The following is a 19,483-nucleotide window of genomic DNA, read 5'->3' as shown; positions in this document are numbered from 1 at the left end:
AACCCCATGTTGCTCTTTGCAGCTGCATATTTTTCTTATGATTATGCACTGCCCTCTGTGGACAACCAGCTGCATCTGCATTTTACACACATCTTCCAGCTCTACTGATGAGCAGTTTATTCTAATGCAGTTATGCACTGGTAAAACAAGAGGACTTGTCCGCTCTCTGTACCTTCTTTAATATAAACTCAGCACATTTGATTTTTGTTTAATTTCAAAATTGTGATTGGTTTGTTTATCAACTGTGTAAGATGAGATGTGATATGTATAACAGTATTAATGACAGTCAGGAGACAGGGGAGCAGCTGATGGAAACTTGGGTGAGTGTGAGTTGAGCTCCCCCCACCAGCGATCACACAAATAGAAAGAACCCACAGTGTGTTGTCATAGAGTACAAAACCACACAGTGTGATACGACTGTCTGGAAATGAGATGGTGACTGTCAGGAAGCACTGTGGCATTGTCAGGAAGCACAAGCCCCTGTTAGGAAGCACTGAGCCACTTTTCACACAGCAGTTAGACCACTCATCCTCATACACTGTCTCAGTAAGATACACAACTACACCTACAAAGTATTTTAATTTGATTTTAATATTTAAAAAAAGGTTTAGTTAGCGTTAGCTTTGGTTTCAGGCTGTGACTTAGTCACCAGGTTTGTGGTGCAAACAATTTGCATGAACAACTTGCCAGTGACAGCCCACACCATTAATTTGAATATTGCCACCTAATTCTTGCATAGAACATAGAAATACTGGAGTCACTTTGATACAATTCAATTCAATGTTTCAGTTACACAGACTCATGTTGACACACCACACAGCTCCACCAAACCTAATGTTTCCAAGCTGCCATCCAGAGACCACCATAAGCCCTGTTGAGTCTCTCTCGCAGTCGCATGAGCAGTACGTCCTGGAGGCAGTCCCAGGTCACCCACAGCCTTTCTACCAAGCTGTACTGACAGTAACCCATGGCCAAGCCAAAGCCCACATCTGTCACATAGTGTCTGGCGAGCAGCAGCCGGGACAGGCTCACTAGGACGGCCCAGCCCACAACCAGCACCCGCATGGAGGCTGTGTCCACCAGCTGGGCCAGGAAGAACCGAGCACACATTGCGGCCCGTGTGGCATGGCCTGAAGGGAATGAGTAACGCTCCACGAAGAAGGTGGAGAGGATGTCAGAGCGGTTCTGTGCAGGCCTCCGACGTCTCACCAGAGTCTTCACAACTCTGACCAGCAGCAGGTCCAACAACAGAGCTGTGAGGAAGACAGAGATACAGTTTGCATTGACTCAAATCAAACCAAATATCAAACCTATTTAAAAAGCAACTGTCTATAATGTCATTTTTTAAGGAATGTTATTACTGCTCACTTCACATCAATGTTCTTTTTTACATCAGTTAACTTGTGCCATTAAGGCCCAGACCTTACAGTTCTGCTCTGATTCGTCTATAAGAAGAGTTATAAGATTCCCCATAATATTTCCAAAACACTCTCATCCTATAGATTAAAGTGGCTAAAAAAGCTTTGACACTTGGGTGGACACATGAGGCTGCTGCCTGTAATGCTGTGCTATTTCAATATCCATTATCATCACGCAGCTCAACAAAGCCACTGGTGAGTGCCAAAGGTTTCACTTTGGAAATGGCACAAATGTGGGTAATAATGCACTGACTTTACCAGAAGCAAATGTGGTGGTAAATATAAAGATGCGTAAACATCAGAGACGGCTGTGTACAGGATGATTTTTCAAGTAAAAATGTGGTTAGTAAAAGATACTGTATATTTTGTTGCAGAATAAGTCAAAGGGTTATTTATCTGGAAGACAGTTTTAAGAGGTCTCCATCTACTGGAGGTCTCACATCTGACTTCAATTCCTTCAATTAAAAACAGGAGAGCCTTTGTTACCCAGGGCTAAATTCAGCATGACCTCCTGCTCCGCCGCCGTCTCCCCACGGAGAAGAGTGTACAGGGTGCCGATGAGCCACGGGATGACATGTCCGGAGAACTCCACCAGGCGCACCAGGGGCCGTATGCTGCCCCACGGAGACTCCTCACAGGCGCACACGCCGAGCCGCTTGGACAGCCACAGATCTATCGCCAGCAAAAAACGCAGCGCTATGGCGAACATCGGCTGACTTAAACTGACGGCAAAGTCCTCGGTTGGGGCTCCAGAGGAGACGTAAGAACAGCTGGAGCCTCGGCGGCGGACATGGCACTCGAATGATGCGCGGGTCCCACGGCTACTGTTCCGTCTGGACGTCGCTGAGGACATTTTGGTTTGATGGCGCGTCCTCGCAAATGTATCCGCCCTTCTTTAGGGAGCACCTGTGGCCAGTAAATACTTTAATCCTGCAGCTCAGATGTAAAACATCCGGCAAACTGGACAGTCAGGAGGTTTAATGTGACCAGGTCAGAACTGGACTGCTGTGGTCACGTCACGTGGCTGCATTATCCTACCTATTAACATGAAAGAAAAGTTGATGATGCTTATGTCCGAAAACAGAAATGCTTTAGTTTATACTAAGCAACATATGCAAGTGGAGGCAAAGTTCCTGGCTGGAAATTAGGCTTGTGCGTAAACGTGAGCCTGTGCGTAAAAGGCGCTTTTGTAATAGGCCCCACTAAACTGGTGCTTCTGTAAAAATGAATACGCTTATCACATGAAGGAAGTTTCCGCCTCTTCCTCATCTTGCAATAATCAGAGCAGCTGTTGAACGCACTCACAACTCCACGCTCACATCGAATATGCCGGGACTGCTGCTCGGGGATGTGTTTCCTGACTTCGAGGCAGAGACCACCACTGGCAAAATTAAACTCCATGAATTTCTCGGTGATTCGTAAGTAGGATTGTTGATCATGCTTGTCGTTTATTTTTCGAATATTGATCCATAGGCTTGTGGATGCAGTTGCTAAAGAGAGAACTTGGTCCAGGACATTTCCTGTTACTGACTTCTGCTTTAGACTTTTCCACTGGTAGATCTAAAGTACACCCAATGGTGTCTGGCCAATAAAAAACATGATGTGGGATAGAAAGTGAATATTATACCCTGTTAATGATCAAGTGATGCATAGCTGCTATGACCCACTCACACACACAAGCATGATGCACCATGAACTTGCTGACTTCATGAAGAAAAAAATCCTTTAGTCATTTTTTAATATAGAGGTCACAACCTGACAGTTTGGTGTCAGTAACGCACCACAGCTTTAAGGTATATTATGAAACCCACTGGGAGGAAACTGAGTAAGATGAAATCTCAGACAGGGCTGAAGCACCGGCCCTGAGGTACACCACCGACACAGCTTCACCGTCATCTCTTTTCAACCCAGGTGGGGAATCTTGTTCTCCCACCCCAGGGACTACACCCCTGTGTGCACCACAGAGCTGGGCAGAGCTGCCAGGCTGCATGGGGAGTTCAGCAAGCGCGGCGTCAAAATGATCGCGCTGTCTGTCGACTGCCTGGAGGATCACCACGGCTGGAGCAAGGTGTGAAGGTTCCAGCACGTGCTCCCCCACTTATACTGAGACTATTCTCATTTAGAAAATAATACAAATGTCACACAAGACCCTCGTCCTAACAGGATTAGATCAGATAAATACATGGTAATATCTACACATTGAAACACATATTTCTTATGTATTTCTAATACACTAGTCCATAAAGTACAGAGCTTCAGTCTCATTGTGTTATTATATAAGAGCCCTTTCTTTCTTTGACTTATAAGGCAATAGTTTTGGTATCCAGGTCAGAGCCAGGGTGACCTTGACCAATGAGAGCTAAAATATCTGCCCTTGCTCCTATAACACTGTTGAAAGTATAGTTACATGTCACCTTCCAACCTGCTAACAGAGACACCTTGGCTTGTCTTGATTTGCACATATGAGATGCTTACTGGAAAATCAAGTGATCCAATATCAAACATCACCATCAGGATTTTCTTTTGCAGGCGCAGTATTGATAAAAATCTTTTTGTTGTTTCCAGTTTAGCATTTACTAACTGAGCTACACACGGTCCTTCAAATATTATTTGTCTTTAATGTAAATATTACTCAAAATATCTGTTTATACATGTTGGAGCTTTATCAGCATGGAAATAAACTGGATTAATCTAAAATCTGGTGTTTTCCTAGGCCCCTGCTTGAAAATGACATGTCAACAAAATGAATTGCATTTATCTCTGTAACTACAGGGTCTATATGAATCTATATAAACTTTTGAGAGATTTAAAGTGAAGCAGAGCAAAGCTAGTTTTAGCAGAGATATGTACAGTCATCATCTCAAAATTGCCACCTCGTCACAATCTTTGCCATTTGAGATTTCTCACTATAAAACTCAATTTTTTTCACTTATATGTCGTCATACAACTGTTTATAAAAGAAAAAGCTGTAAAAACTCTGCCTGACCATGCCATGCATCTCTGTACTAATTAGGACATTCTGGTGTACAACTGTGAGGAGTCGGCCTGCTGCTCGCTGCCCTTTCCCATCATAGCGGACAGTAAACGGGAGCTGGCAGTGGCCCTGGGCATGCTGGACCCAGATGAGAAGGACAACGATGGCATGCCACTAACTGCCCGCTGTGTAAGCGTCTCTTCTGCCAAACACAGAATTACATTTGTTTCTTTTATAGGCTGCCTAAATAACTTGTGTCTGATCTCCCCTCACGGCTATAAGTCATCATCTCTCTCAGTCTCCATCTCTTTCCTTGGTTCTGGTCAGGTGTTTATCATTGGCCCCGACAAAAGGCTGAAACTGTCGCTGCTCTACCCCGCCACCACAGGACGCAACTTTGATGAGATCCTGAGGGTGGTGGATTCACTCCAGCTCACAGCAGGGAAAAGAGTGGCCACACCTGCCGACTGGAAGGTACAGTACAGTGTGACATATTTCAACGGCCAGCAGCAAAGATAAAAAGAAAGGGTAACTGGCCTCCCGCTGCATGTAATAGCCTTATTTCTTCGCACAGCTTGGAGACTGTGTGATGGTTCCTCCGAACATGTCTGAAGAGGAGGCTGCTGCTTTGTTCCCAGAAGGCGTCTACACCAAAGACCTGCCCTCTGGCAAGAACTACCTGCGCTACACACCACAGCCATGAACACTGACATCTGTCCCACACACTCTACCCTCAAACTGCAGGTCTCAGTGCCCCCACTCTGGGGCCGTAACTGCTGCTGGTATCCTCCCAAAAAGTCAGCAGGTAGCTCAGCTGTGAGTCAGGCCCTGATAAAGTAGAAGGAATAAAAATACAGTTGGAGCTTCAGTCATGAAATGGTTGAGATGGGAACATATGTGTGTATCACTGAAGAATAAAATATGTTATATTTAGAATGGTACTCAGTAGAGCGCATACCTCTCCCAAGGCCCAACAGTCCTCTTAAATTGAATCATGCTGCACCAAACTACACACACACACACACATATAGATATCAGACCGCTTCATGTGCCTGATTTCTATTTCATCAACATCCATGAATTACTCATTAATAATGAAAATCTCAAGAGACATGCCCTATCTTGCAATGTTAAGAAATCCTTTGTGTGGATCCACATCAAAATGTAATGGATTCTTGCCTGACCAATACCACATCCTTCAATCAAGTTCTGAGGAAATTCATTTTGCAGTTTTAGCGTAAATCCTGCTGACAAAGAAACTAAAATAACACTCAGTAGAGCACAAGGCCCAACAGGCCCCTTAGTTCAATCAATTCTGCACCAACTTTCACACTCATACAGTAGATACCAGTTCTCAAAATGTTCCATCAAGATCCTTCAGTTATTTCCTGGGAAAATGTTTCCTGAACCAATATTTGAAATAATTGTCATATGCATTATGTTCACTTTGTTTTTTATAGACCGGTGCAAGAGGAAGTGGAACCTGTGGTTGTTTACACACAGAACGAGATAATGGCTGCATTGAACACAGTTCCCTCTCAATTTTCATGTGTATATTATACAGTTTGAAAAGAATGCAGAATTGTCTTATTATCAAATAACTTATTGGAATAACTTGAGCATTTGTAGTGTAAGGTAAAGCAGATGAATTGACTGAAAATAATATGGCACTTGCATTTTAATGGTAGAGTGTGTGATGTATGCATTTCACCTGTGTGAATAAATAAAAACATTGTGGTTGCTTTATGAATCTCTCAGTAAACCACCTACAGTATATGACTGAAGTGTAGCGACGGAGAACCTGTTCTGTCACAGCACTGACACCTCTCTGATTCAGTTAGCCCTCTCCTTCACAAGTTAGTTGTTTTAAGGCGGCTGACTGTTAACTCAGCTGTGTGGGATTTGCCGTTCTCCCCTTTGCTTGGTCGACAACATCAGTGGAGAGCTTATCAACTCTGATCCTGGGAGCTGCTGGCAGCGAGCTCGTCTCTGAGCGGCCGACAGGAGAATGTAAGGACGGCGGAGGTGTTACTAGCAGGAAATGGAAGGACAAGATGAAATGCAGCGAGGGGAGAACAAAGGACAAGGTGTTTAAAAATGAACGAGGGTCTGTTGATGTTGAAGTTACTAAAGATTGTGGTGGCAGTGAAAGACACGAGCACTGTTCTGTAATTTCAATTATTTATTTATATATTTGAAGCTGACAGTATTTCATGGCACTGTCACCTTGGGTGGGGCAGAGGCTCCTGGTGAGTCCCAAAACACTGTTGATGCTGCCACAATTGCTTCAACAATTGCATCATGCTGCAGCAGTGGATCTGTTTTCCTTCAGTTCATTAAAAACAAAGAATCGGAATAATACTGAAGCAGGGCTCAGACGTCTGTTCCTGTTTGCGGTGTGTGGTGCCATCTTCTGTTTTACGTCACAGAGTCATCAGCTGGGCCAGTCACCCATCGTTCATGAGGGCCTGGTACTCCCTCTGGTGGGCATAAAGCCTCAAGAACACCTTGTACTTTCTCTGATAGAAGCTGGAAAAATATAATATGCAGAAAATATTTTCAAAATATAAACACATATTAATGTATATTCAATTTTTCATTTTAATTTCAACCTGGAAAATGTAGTCTTCGAGAAGGCAATAATATATATATTTTAGGAGCCCTTTAAGTTCTAACTGTGTTTTTTATTTTGTGAATAAATAACTTGCTTGCACAAGATAGTTACCTTGTTGGAAAAAGTTAATATACCTGCATGGTAAAGGAATAATTGGCAAATGCTTTGAAAACACCAAAAGTTGCTTTTATGGCTTTCAATGAGAGTTACTGTATATTATATGACACGGTGGGAAAAAAACTTGATTAGCTGAGCTCTCTCCATCCCAGTGTGCTTCTGAAGTTGTTAGAGATGCAAATGGGTTTTCAGTAAATTATCTTATGTACACAAGATAAAAAGGGGCTCTATAATAATCTTTGGCTTCACTCTTATTGAGTGGAATCGTTTCATAGAAAAGTAAATCAGTCTCTATAGCTACAGGCGTTATTTTGTACGTTTTTTTGTAACTCAGATTAGAAATAAGACATAAAAGAAAAAGAACAGATAGAAATTCAGTCAAAAGTGGTTCCTATAGAAGCTGTTTACGAAAAGAGGGACTCTAGCCGAAAATTGTTGAGGTTCTACTCTATATTCTATATAAATGTATGTAATAACATAAAAATCACACTAACATTGACTTTTTTCTCTCTCACCTCTGGAGTTTATCGTCAGGTTTAACAACTCGCCCCACTTTTGCCATTTTCTCCATTGCCTCCTAAAAACATAGATTTCAAAGGAAAATGTGACTCAATAAATCATGTTACACTCATTCAGTTTCAGGCCGGCCCTGACCCAGTTACAGTGTGAACAAAAGCCAGCTGCAGTGGTTACAGCACGGCCGAGTTTATGACTAATGCAGCGCGGGGCCTCTCTGTCGTCTAAAGCCACCAAATCCAGCCGGTTGACTCCGTGCAGCTCAGAGGATCAGACACAACAACTGGCTGCTGCAGTTAGGGCTGAAAACGGTTTGACAGGTGCAGCCTAGTCCAAACAATAACGTCTTATTTTTAGTATATGGGGCTTAAAGGCTTGTCATTCTCTGAGCTCCGGTACTGAGAAGGCAAGGAACGATAAGCTGACCCAGCAGAGAACTGATCCTCCCTTATATCTTAAGAATCTGGCTCTTCTCTGTGACAGAACTTAGTCAGCACCCAGCAGATGGAGGCATTGAGTCTGTTAAAAAATGTGTGCATGTTGTTTTTGTGAGTTGTGGTTTGTCTGTGTGCTGGCCTTGCGATACGCTGGGACTGGCTCCAGCTCCCCCACAGCCCTCAAAGCGGCACAGATAATGGATAAGTAAAGCTAAACATATGGTTCTCCAAACTTGTTACCCATTTTCATTATCCTGAATCACCAGCAGTGGCGGACATACATACACACATACTAGAACCCAACTGAACCTTTCACAGACATATCAGCATCAGAATTTATGTTTTCCCAATATGACAAATTCTATTTTTACAGAATAAACTATTCAGAAAAGATGTGCAATTATGTTTATTTCTATAACATGTTTATTTTCTTATTGCAAGTTTAATATTTTTTTTTATTTCTTTTTATTCACAATAAAGGTTAAACTGTAAAAATATCAAGCCTCAATTATAGTCATAGTAGGATAACAACATGTAAGGAATCTTACATGTAAAAAGAGAATACCTATTGGTCGGGCACGTGTGTGTGCGTGCGTGTGTGCACGTGCGCGTGTGTGTGTGTGTGTGCCGCTCTACCTGTACAGTGCTGAAGTCCTGTGATGCACACGCTCCCAAAATGGCTGCTCCTATTAACACAGCCTCCACCTGGTCTGGTAACACCACAGGCAGTCCTGACAGTGATCATGTTAAAGAAAAGTGCAATGAGTAAAAGAGCCGTCATTGTAGATTCTGTTTAACCAGTGTTAGTTCACTAAATGTTTTAATCTAATATTAATTATTGAGGTAAATTTATTATAATATCAGTGGAGCAAAGTAATATGCATAAAACATACTATTATTATCCCTTTTTGACAGTTCCTACCTGTTGCATTGGCGTGAATCTGTACAAACAGGGAGTTTTTGCTGAGTCCCCCACACAGGAAGAGGGTTGTGATGTCATGTCCTGCTCCCTTCATGGCCTCCAGAATATGTAGTGTACCGAGCTGAAACCAAAGAAGGAAACACAAGACTATTTAGGTTACAGGTAAACAAATACAACGTCCCTCTGTAAGGTGCGATGATGTTAAACAGAGGCTCAGAGGAAGTCAAACTTACAGCGAGGGCTTGCATAGTGGCTAAATAGAGCAGAGCCAAGTCATCCAATGTTTGCGAGAAACACAGTCCAATAACCTGCAAAACAGTGATTAATGCAAACAGACTTTTGTTATAACGTGGTTAAACATTTCTCGATATGTGGTTAATCACTATCTCCAGGAGCTAGATGAAAAGATTGACGCCACTCATGTCTGTACTGCAAGTATAGACTTTGAGCCATTAACTTGGTGACTAGAGACAGAGGGTCTGCCGCCCCGCTGAGCGGCTCTACCTCAGAGCAGACTGATCTGAAGGTGATGAAAGTGATGAGGTGGGGCTAGCTGGTTAGCATGCTAACTTCATTTATGGAAAATGAGTGATAGAACTAGAAGCTGATCATTATCTTAACTGAGCAAACATTGATGTGGGTTTCAACCACTGGAGGCAGCTCTTGGTATATAAATGAGGTTCAATGCAACAGTTCTTCTAACCTGATAAGTAAACAGTAGTGCAGTGTAGTGCATATAATTACAAATATATGTTATTTGTTTTTATTGATTATTTATCCCCCTTTTCCTTTTTTTGTTTTTTTATAATGTGTTTTTATTTATTATTTGTTTTGTTAATATTGTAATCAATCATTAGTATTTTTCTTTTTGGTCAGTTTTATAACATAGTTCAACATATATTCTTTTTTAATTTTTTTCATTTAATATAATTAAACATGTATTCTTAAATTTCTGATTTTCTTTTTTCTCTTTCTTTTTTGTGTTAAGTTTTTCTGGAGGTGTTTCAGACAGACCACACCTCTGCCGTGTTTGATTTATAATCTTATATACTTCTAATCCCTTTGAGTATATTTAAAGGTTATAAGAGCGTCATATCATTCCACCTCTGTAGGTCAGTCATAGACTTAATGCTTTAAATAACATTTTGTATCATAAAGTAATTTCAAGCCTGGAGTCATGTCCCCTCACCATGCCCTTTAACGTGGGATCAGCCAGGGGAGATCTGTTCCCATGGAAGTCTGGCCACAAATGAAGACTGGATCCCAGCAGGTCAACAGAGGAACTGGAGGCAGCCATTAAACTCAGGTGGCTGTTCAGGTAGCTGTAGATGTTCTCACCCGTGAAGGGAAATCTGACAAAAAGGAAAGTAAGGAAACTGATGAAACAAGATCCAAAATGTTAAAAATCATAATGCTATAGGTTTTTTCACAGAAGACAATACAACTTGTCATAGGAGGATGAGCACGTGTGACTGAGCGAGTACCACGGCATCTTTGTTTAATTCTAGTTAAATGTCAAGAAAATCAAACCATTAAATAATGCAGGAATTATATTTATTCATTTTGAACTACCACATAATAGAGAACATACAAGCTTCAAATCTTCCTAAAGTTTCCTAAACTGAACAGGGATGACACCTGTGCTGACACGTATGTGTGGCGTGCAACACGTCAGCTGACCTCTGCTGTGCCTGCTCCTGGAGCTGAGTGTAGGCAGCGTGGCCCTTCACCATGTGGTCAATCTGAAGGAGGAGAGAGCCACAAATAGGCCTTTATGTCATTTGATAATTTTATCAACACCAGATTCTTGGTCCACTTTTATGACTGTGTGTGCTCACAGCATTTGTAGTTTGTTATTTTATATTAACAAGAATGCTACCAGAATTAAAAACAATCACTTAAATACAAATGCATGCAGTAAGACACAACAAATCCTATTATATAGTATGGGGTACCTGAGGTGGACAGATACAGTCTCTTGCATTCACATGATCAGTCTAAAGAGTCACAGACACAAGCATGACTGCATAATGTCCCTCATATAAAGTACTATGATGGTAAAACATAAAAAGACACAAAACAACTTGCCTTACATGTTCTACATTAATGTGCATCTTTACAAGTGTTTCCAAGTTGTATTTGCATTTTTACTCATATTTAAGTGACAGCACACAAAAGCCGTTTATTTATTGGCCAGAGACAAACCGTTTTAAGAACTGTTTATGTGTCCAGATGTGTGATCACATGCACATGTGTTTTGAGTAAAATTATAATTCTTTTCAGCTTGCAGACAGTTTTCTGTTAATGTGCAGCATGAGGTGTGTGTAGAATGACGCACACTAAGCCGGGCAGTGAACTGACCAGCCTTCCTGTAGCACTCTGTCCTCCCTCGTTGAGCCACATCTCAGGCACCATGGACGACAGGTAGGGTCCCCACACTCCAGGCACAAACCGAGGCTGCTCGCTGATCTGACAAACGTCACAGTGAAAAATACAGAGACATGAAAACCTTTAAAAAAAAGCAGCAGAAGGACTTTGTATGTTTGAAATGTGAATGTAAACAGATCGTAACAGTGTTAGTAACTGCAAGCTCACAGCTGGTTACACTGGCCTAAGCAGATCAATGAAGTCTACATACAAGAAAAATACACAGTATATAATGACATGTGTAAGACATGATTTATCAAAGTACTTTGAAATACAAAAACTATTTCAAAGTAGTATCGGTCTAAGAATCAGTGTAAGTATTAGTATTTGAGTAAGTATTACACAAAAGTAAGCCAGAGGCCGTCACAATATGAACATTAGCATTAGTACTGTATTAGTGTTAGCATTAAAATTAATATTTGCATGAGTACTTGTATTGTATTAGTACAAGTATCAGTGCAAGTATAAGCCTTAGCATTATTAACAGTACCTGTGTTAGTAATGGTATTAGTACTAGTAATAGTATTAGCATGAATGTTACCATTGTATCGGTATTGGTATTAGTATTACTATTAGTATAAGTGTGTGAATGACTTCAGAGTTGACCAGTTTTGATTAAAAATAGTTGCATGATTAATCTAAGGAGGTGTTACATTAGTCATGCAGTGATAAAGTATCATACAGTTTATCATGTAGTTCAAAGCGTGCCCGTGTTTTCAGTAACCAATAAACTGTGTGGTAAATGAAACATTGACTGAAATCCACAGCGGGATCCACTGTTACTAAAATCTGTTAAAAACGTCACACAGCAGGTAAAGTGTATCTGCGACCCACTCACCGCCATGTGACAGCTGGACGTCCCGCAGATCATCGCCATGCGTGAGGTAATAGACTGGTCCTCACATGGCAAATTAAAGCCTTTAACATCTGCACCTATCACACCTGGAATGAGTTGTAATGTTAAATTTGAACTATATTCAGGGCGATATCAGAATCCATTGTCTTAAGGTTGTTTTGGGTGATAACTTTTTGCAAGTGATTTACAAGATCAAAAGCTTTAAATGCTTTTGAAGCGACCGTCTAACCTACATGTGGGACTCAGCAGTCACACTAACTGCTGGAATAATGTTTGTCAAGCTGGTTTGAGTTTAAGGTGGAAGGCTGATCTATGTGCAAGGGCCAGGGCTGTACATCACTGTGACATGTACAACAACTAAAAGTTCAGTGTGTTTTAACCTCTGGCTGTTACAACAATGTGTGATCGGCAGAGGTCAAAGCCAGAGCTCAGAGGGCAGAGTTCATGAGCAGTTTACCTCTCAAAACAAAACCAGATGGTTAGGATTTCTAAACCAAGGACAAAGCCTAAGATACAGTAAACTGAAGCCTTGGGTGACTTTTACTTGAGATACTTGTTATTTAAGTACATCAACCAGAGAGCAAAGGAGATTATGTTTCCCCTCATCTGTTGATTTGTGTGTTGGTTGTTTTGTTTGTCAGCAGGATTACACAAAAAATACTTCATGAATTTCCACTAATCTTGGTGGATGGGACATGGGCCAAGAAATAATCCCAGAATATTTAAGTTCTGGTTGATCAGCAATGTAAAATACACATTGCACACTGCATAGGCTTTCTTTTATTGTCATCCTCAAGCTTTTAATTTTGGAAATATGATGCTGAAAACTCATGTGTGGTGGATATTCATGTTCCCCAGAGAGAGAACACTTACAACACCATAATAAAGCTACATTTACAGTTGTACACAACAAATACAAGAAGAGGTAATATAAAATGTACTGGGCAAATAGTTTTTACTTTTACTTGGTGTGTTATACCCCTTAGAAGCTGTACTTTTTTATATTTTTGACCTTTTCAGGAGCTTAATCTCACACCACAATGTAAAATTTGCAAAAACATGAATCACCAACATAAGACCTTATGCTCATCGCTGATTTTTAAGTCCCTGACATTTTTTTATTTCAGTGTGTGATACCTAGGCCTCCAGCATGAGCATCAATGAGAGAAGCGCCAACTGCAGTTCCCGCATTCAGACCAAAATCTGCTGCTGCCTCCGGGGTCAGGCCTCCTCCCAATGGCCTCCCTGGAGAACATGTCACACTGCCTGGATGACAGAAATGCCACAGCTTATACACTGAAATAACTCTTGCAAAGACAGTCTGTTAGGAGAGATTATTTTTTTTCTGAGAACTTTCATCACATTCTCTACATATATTAAGATTTTTGTTTTGTTTTTGATTTTCTGACCTATTTTGGAATAGTTATTTTCAAGGAGGTCCTCCAATCCAATGCTAGTCCAAAAGCTGTCATCCCAACCTTCTGGAGGGCAGTACATCCATTTACACACCACAGTGCACAGAGATCTGTAAAACATTGCAGAATAATACTTCAACATGTCTCCAAAGATAGTTCTTTAAAATAAACATGCTTTTACTATCTATTCAATGACACAGAGTCACATTAACAGTATCCTGTGAAGGCCACTCTATCAAAAACATGATAAAAGACACATTTCCTAGAATAACCCCAGTTAGGACAAGCTCTTTATTTGAAACTGAGATTTTTCTATTATACACATACACCTTTCTGTTACATAGGCAAATTAAATGATTGTAAAAGGGTGAAATGCTGAAATGATAACTCAGCAAAGTTCACCTCGTCAAAGAGCCCGTTGCTTTCCACGACAGGAAGTCTGGCAGGTCGAAGAAATGAGCCCCTTTGTTCCAGCAGCTTTCTTTAAGATTCTGATAAAAGAAACATGAGCCTCTGATTTGTGAGTAATAAGGACACATATACGTACTGGTTGGTCAGAGCTGAGCTGTGAATCACTTCTGGGGAACGTGTTTTGAAGAATCTGTCCCACCAGGAAAAAGGTAGGCTGAACACTCGCCACATGCTGACCACCCAGTACAAACTAGAGAAATCAGAGATCAGAGTCCTCTGGAAACCTCTCTCACCTCTCACCTCTTTGAGCCAGAGCAGCTTCGGGGGCTGCATCTCAGGTGACATGACCCCCCCTACCCTGCTCAGAGCCCTGTGGCCGGCTTTGGTTATACGAGCAGCCTGTTCTGCAGCACGATGGTCCATCCACATCACCACATTCCTTTGTCTGTCACCTGGAGGAAGCAGGATAGAAAGGGAGAAGGTGAGAGCTAAAAATCAAACAAAATATACCATGAAGTTAATACTGCATAGACTGACTATGTGGTGATAACACAGTAGTTTAACCTGCATATCTGGGTCCTGACCCATGTCTACCGTGGTTTTTTAAGAAAAAAAACACAACTCCCTTCCAGCTCCAGGGATTCTGTTCTGTAGCTGACCCTGACCTCTGACCTCGCTGTGAAGGAGGGGAGTTCACCTTCAGGGATCAATGAAGTATCACATTGCATTAGACTAAAACAAATCCAAGCAAAACTAACTGATTGAAAGATCCCATCTCAAAATGCCGCAAAAAAAATCCATCCCAGCAAAGTTTTACCGCAAAGGTTTAGTATCCATATTTTAAAGACATAATTACTTCCACCCTTAAAAACACATAATGTGCTCATATGTCATACTTTACAAAGTATTCCGGTCATTTGACTCACTCACCGTCCTGACTGACTGGTACAGGCTGGAAGCTTTGATCCAAAACCACAAGGGAGCAGGTGGCATCAAAGCCAATACCACAAACTTGGTTCCTGTCCACACCCTGGGTAACTCTCTGGAACACATAGAACAGATATCTGTTTGGTGCATTTATAATAGAACACACCCTCGCTGTTCTGTTGTATGGTGTACAGATTACAAATAAAACTGATTGGAATAAGACCTGGGGTTTTTTTTGGTTTCTTTTTACAAATGCAGCCCAAAATAGAGGACAAAAAGTTCATGCTCAAGCAAACAATATATTCACATATTTGTGTTTTGTTCAGAAATGAAGAGTAAAAACTGATGTGATGCTGGTGTCACGAATACCAGTAAGTAACTTCACTGACTGTAAAGTCTCAACCCCCCCAAACCACATGAGATGTTTTTGACAGCTCAAAGCCACAAGTTGCCTTTGAGCAAGCATGAACATTAGCTTACAAATAACAGATAAAACATTGCAATGCTGGCTTCAAGTAATGACTTAACAACAGGCATAGCTTTAAGTATGGAATAAACAGTTGGTATAGTTAGCTACAGTAAAAGATAAACAGCAGACTGTTTCAGATGGATGATAGATAATCTCCACCTTGTGTCAGGCTGTAGTATGGGTCACAAACCCTGCCTCCTCCATGTTGCTTGAGGGGACATGAGCCAAACTAAAAAACAAACTACATGTTAAATTAAATTTTCTCATAGATGGTTTCTGTCCTTTTAGGTAGTTTTTTTGGGACACATTGCACACTGCACACTGCATAGTGTGCAATGTGTCAGGGACATGACTGGTTCCGTGTTTGGGTAATTTAGGGAATCTAAAACTTAGGTTAGGAACCAAACACTGCTTTGAGGTCGTCCCACCTTGACAACTGCACAGCATTTCTCCCAGATCTCAGTGGAGGACTGGACATAGTGGTCAGACTGGGGCTCCCAGATGCTGATGGGCTCCTTTGCAGTACTCTTCAGGACACCATCTCTGGTCACCAGTGCAGCCCTCACACTGGCAGTGCCCACATCCACTCCAATGTAGTAGACCTCTGCCATGGGGAGACGAGCTGAATGTAAAGAAGAAAGAGCAGGGGAGATGCAGAGGTTGATTATACACCAGGTTACAATATTCTGGAAAGATGGAGGTGCTCCTCCCTCAATGTGTGACCTGGACCCAAATACTTCCCAACACCACATCATGCATGAGGCACGTTCTCAGGACTTATCACTGTAAACATGCACAGAAACATTGAAAGAAAAGAAAAAAGACAATTTAACCTTAGACAAACCAAACCCTAAATAAAAATACTAAATAGCATTTCATTGATAAGTTATAAGAAATCTATATTTCTTATAAAAATACAACATTTTTTAAACGTTGTTATATGCTGAGAAATATCATTCTTGATATGATTCATGTGAGCAATATCTTTGGTACTATGTGTTTTTAGGCATAGCTTTTAGGACAATAGCAGATAAGGTCTCAAATTCACAAAAAGTTGATTAAGTGTGCTGATAGTGTCTTTTGAGTCCTCCCTGAGTTTTATTAGTTGTGTCCATGTGAGGGTGGACAGCTGCTGAGTTATATTTTAGCAATTAAGTCTTAATTAAATGTCTTAAATTAAAATGGCCAAATTGGCAAAACGGCCCAAAGATATTAAACAACTTCATTCATAATGTTGCAATGTGGTTGCAGGTGATTTTCCTAAACGTGACCAATTGTAAATGTTTGAAATTCACATTCTCAGACTAGAGTCCCAGAATTAAAATGACCACAGGTGGATATGTTTTCATCTGCATTTGTTTGTTTGTGTATCTGTCAGTCTTTTAGCAAGATTATGCAATGATTGATTACCATGAAGCTTAGTGGAAGATTGCAGTATGGGTCAGGGAAGAACCCATTACAGATCAGGGGACGGATTCAAGACTTTTTCTTTTCACTTTCTGCAACAGAATGATAAAGGGTATTTTTCAGGATTTTTGTTGATTTCTCATTGAAAAATTCATGGATCTTGATGAACAAAATCAGGCCTGTTCAGAGTAATGATATTTATGAATGTGTGCTGTTTGATGCAGATCCAATTCAAAATCCTAATCTGAGGAATTTAACTGTGGTTTCATGAGGGGACTGCTGGGCCTTGGCAGAAGTATGTGTTCTAGCTTTTTAGTAGACTTGATTTGGGGGCTGCCCTATCTTTGCACTCCCTAATGTTACATGCATGAATTCACACTGTTGTTTAAGTTACATCAGAATTTAATATGTAAACCATTCGATCATCATATATCTGCATTGAAGTACAAGGGAGGGATTGTTTATTCAGCCAAGCTTATTTTAGAGCTGCAGAGATTTACACCTCATGCTTAGGAGTGCAGTCGTGCACAGACGTCACACTATTGATTATAGATTATTGATGTATATGCTAGTTCTGATCAGATTGGTCATGTGGTTTTTTTTGTCTTGTGGTCTCAGTCTGGAGAGAGAGGAGTGGTTTTACGAAAGATGCCTCACTCTCCCACCTCATATTCTTAACATGAGACTAATCCACGAGCCGTGAGAATGTGCAGGATGACTGATAATGAGCCATCTGACCTTCTGTCTCTGACAAGGAGAAACCCACTTTTACGATAGAACTCGATTAGAAAAACAACAGTCAGACTAACCAGCAGCGTTTGATTCCGACAGTCTCTGTTTCAGATTCCTCGAAAACTCCGGAGTGTCGTGAACGCGTCAACGTAAGAAAACAATCAAACGAAGTGAGTTAGAGTGAAAGTATCTGAACTCCTCTTACGTACAGATTATAATCTTACCCACAGTTTCTCACATGCTCCCATGCACCGTGTGTGTGTGTGTGTCTGTGGAACAGTTTCTGGTCATTGGACTTTGAGCTGAAGACGGTGCTGGCTACGGATCGCGAAAGCAGCCAAAATAGGTAAAAGTCGCTTTTCCTGGTGAGCCGAATAAAACCATAGACAGTATATAAATATGTTTCCCTGATAAGAGTAGGTCAGCAGTGATCTTTTTATATGTTTGTATAGTCCACGTTGTTAGGGGACTTCTAACATAAAAATCACTGCAACTCAAAAACAAAACAGATCCAGATGCTGCTGGTGGTGACATGGTATATTATCCTGATATTATCCCATGTTCAAGTCGAATGTGGGACATGGAAATACTCTATGGGCCCAATTTTAGGTCAGAATAAACTTGCTTCCCACTGAGAAACACTCATTTTGTCAACTGAAGTCTGTTATCATATGTAGGGCTTTTCATCAATCGCAATTAAAATGAGATTCTGAGATTCTGAATAATGATTATGCCTGATGCAAACACATCATTGATTGATCTCATATTTGTAAAATGTTCTAAAATATTTGTCATGTTCTGCTCATAAAGAAGATTTTGGAACCACAACCTTCATTCGGGAGCAAAAGTCAGTCTTTAAACTGAAAAGAAACAATCCTTCTGACATCTATTGTGTTGATTATCACTATCGACTGAGATTTTTTTTTTTTTTTTTTTGCCATATCGTCCAGCCCTGAATTGTTGCCTCATGTCACGGATGTGCTTTGTACAATGGCCCTGTCCCAAAATCTAGTTTTAAGAATTTTAGTCTTAATTAAAACTGCTCATATACAGTTTGATTTACAAGCAACTTGTGACAAATAAGCACAGAGAAAACCTTGTTCCATTTAGAAACTATTTAAATTAATAATGGCTGGGTTCCATTGTAAGGTCCCACACTCCATGGGTCACACGGATGGCAAAATTAAATAGTATGCAGACATCACTTATGTTTGTCACTCTGTGCTTATACCTTCATGTCAAAATATTTGCTATGAAAAAGCTGGAACACCAAAATGAACTATGAGAGCACTGATTGTATATGAATGTGAACTGGGTAACTTGAGATGATCGTTTACTGCAGTGGATTGTGTGTTACGTTGGCGTCGTGATAAGCTGCAAAGTGGCCTTGGTTGCAAAACAGACAATAATAGCACTGATTCTGATGTAGAAATGACATGTCAAACACTTTCTATTCCACATCCTGCCACGTCACTTTCCTCCATTGTGTGTGTGTGTGTGTGTGTGTGTGTGTGTGTGTGACTCTTTTCTTGGAGGAGATAAACAGCTGTCTAAAGGAAGCGGCGCTGGCTGTGATCAGATTGTTTGGAGCAGGAATGATCAGCAGAGATGGAGTACAGAGAAACAACTGAGCAGCAGGACAGGAAGAAACAGATGGTCTTCAACAAACACAGCACGGACAGTGTTTGAAATCTCGTCTGCCTCTCGGTGTGTCCCAGAGTGTGTGTATGTGTGTGTGTGTCCTGAAGGTAATCAAAACTTTGCTCTGCTGATACATCAACACATGCACATATAGTCTCCCTCTCTGTGTTTTGCCCACATGCAGAGGGGGGAGTGTTTCC

The 19,483-nt window shown here is 41.0% G+C and overlaps 3 protein-coding genes across 8 annotated transcripts; 1 reads left to right on the top strand and 2 right to left on the bottom strand.

Annotated features, from left to right (window-relative positions):
* Nucleotides 1-102: 102 nt before the first annotated feature.
* On the bottom strand, nucleotides 103-2,601 carry LOC109646553 (polyisoprenoid diphosphate/phosphate phosphohydrolase PLPP6-like). The gene is made up of 2 exons (XM_020112312.2): nucleotides 1,905-2,601; nucleotides 103-1,253 (listed from the first exon to the last, which is right to left on the bottom strand). Exons 1-2 carry the CDS (start codon nucleotides 2,269-2,271, stop codon nucleotides 832-834), a joined length of 789 nt encoding a protein of 262 aa, XP_019967871.1. The 5' UTR covers nucleotides 2,272-2,601; the 3' UTR covers nucleotides 103-831.
* Nucleotides 2,602-2,702: 101 nt separating this feature from the next.
* LOC109646563 (peroxiredoxin-6-like) lies at nucleotides 2,703-6,142 on the top strand. Its single transcript, XM_020112323.2, has 5 exons — nucleotides 2,703-2,836; nucleotides 3,330-3,486; nucleotides 4,432-4,581; nucleotides 4,720-4,866; nucleotides 4,967-6,142. The coding sequence occupies exons 1-5, from the start codon at nucleotides 2,745-2,747 to the stop codon at nucleotides 5,093-5,095; spliced, it is 675 nt and encodes a 224-aa protein (XP_019967882.2). The 5' UTR covers nucleotides 2,703-2,744; the 3' UTR covers nucleotides 5,096-6,142.
* A 412-nt stretch (nucleotides 6,143-6,554) lies between these two features.
* On the bottom strand, nucleotides 6,555-17,994 carry fggy (FGGY carbohydrate kinase domain containing). Of its 6 annotated transcripts, XM_020112244.2 has the most exons (17): nucleotides 17,720-17,923; nucleotides 16,914-17,002; nucleotides 15,932-16,125; nucleotides 15,038-15,149; nucleotides 14,408-14,559; nucleotides 14,099-14,187; nucleotides 13,691-13,806; nucleotides 13,419-13,547; nucleotides 12,264-12,367; nucleotides 11,360-11,467; nucleotides 10,679-10,740; nucleotides 10,188-10,350; nucleotides 9,232-9,306; nucleotides 8,999-9,119; nucleotides 8,713-8,807; nucleotides 7,639-7,700; nucleotides 6,555-6,921 (listed from the first exon to the last, which is right to left on the bottom strand). In XM_020112244.2, exons 3-17 carry the CDS (start codon nucleotides 16,112-16,114, stop codon nucleotides 6,840-6,842), a joined length of 1,653 nt encoding a protein of 550 aa, XP_019967803.1. In that variant the 5' UTR covers nucleotides 16,115-16,125; nucleotides 16,914-17,002; nucleotides 17,720-17,923; the 3' UTR covers nucleotides 6,555-6,839. The 6 variants fall into 6 exon arrangements, with proteins under 6 accessions (XP_019967803.1, XP_019967812.1, XP_019967828.1 ...); XM_020112253.2 differs by lacking the exon at nucleotides 16,914-17,002 and having other exon boundaries at nucleotides 17,867-17,994; XM_020112269.2 differs by lacking the exon at nucleotides 16,914-17,002 and having other exon boundaries at nucleotides 17,871-17,947.
* Nucleotides 17,995-19,483: the final 1,489 nt, after the last annotated feature.

Source organism: Paralichthys olivaceus, chromosome 16 (genome assembly GCF_024713975.1).
Source record: "Paralichthys olivaceus isolate ysfri-2021 chromosome 16, ASM2471397v2, whole genome shotgun sequence".
In the NCBI taxonomy this organism is placed as follows: Eukaryota; Metazoa; Chordata; class Actinopteri; order Pleuronectiformes; family Paralichthyidae; genus Paralichthys; species Paralichthys olivaceus.
This window is presented reverse-complemented; position numbering and strand designations above follow the sequence as displayed.

What these genes read in the sequence shown, in the direction of transcription:
- LOC109646563 (XM_020112323.2), top strand. Translation starts at nt 2,745, where the DNA reads ATGCCGGGACTGCTGCTCGGGGATGTGTTTCCTGACTTCGAGGCAGAG. An exon ending in CATGAATTTCTCGGTGATTC is followed by an intron (nt 2,837 to 3,329) that starts GTAAGTAGGATT and finishes TTTTCAACCCAG; the next exon opens with GTGGGGAATCTTGTTCTCCC. An exon ending in CCACACCTGCCGACTGGAAG is followed by an intron (nt 4,867 to 4,966) that starts GTACAGTACAGT and finishes TTCTTCGCACAG; the next exon opens with CTTGGAGACTGTGTGATGGT.
- fggy (XM_020112253.2), bottom strand. Translation starts at nt 16,114, where the DNA reads ATGGCAGAGGTCTACTACATTGGAGTGGATGTGGGCACTGCCAGTGTG. An exon ending in CGTCCAGCTGTCACATGGCG is followed by an intron (nt 11,468 to 12,263) that starts GTGAGTGGGTCG and finishes GACGTTTGTCAG; the next exon opens with ATCAGCGAGCAGCCTCGGTT. An exon ending in ATCCCACGTTAAAGGGCATG is followed by an intron (nt 9,307 to 10,187) that starts GTGAGGGGACAT and finishes ACTGTTTTGCAG; the next exon opens with GTTATTGGACTGTGTTTCTC.
- LOC109646553 (XM_020112312.2), bottom strand. Translation starts at nt 2,271, where the DNA reads ATGTCCTCAGCGACGTCCAGACGGAACAGTAGCCGTGGGACCCGCGCA. An exon ending in CATGCTGAATTTAGCCCTGG is followed by an intron (nt 1,254 to 1,904) that starts GTAACAAAGGCT and finishes TCTTCCTCACAG; the next exon opens with CTCTGTTGTTGGACCTGCTG.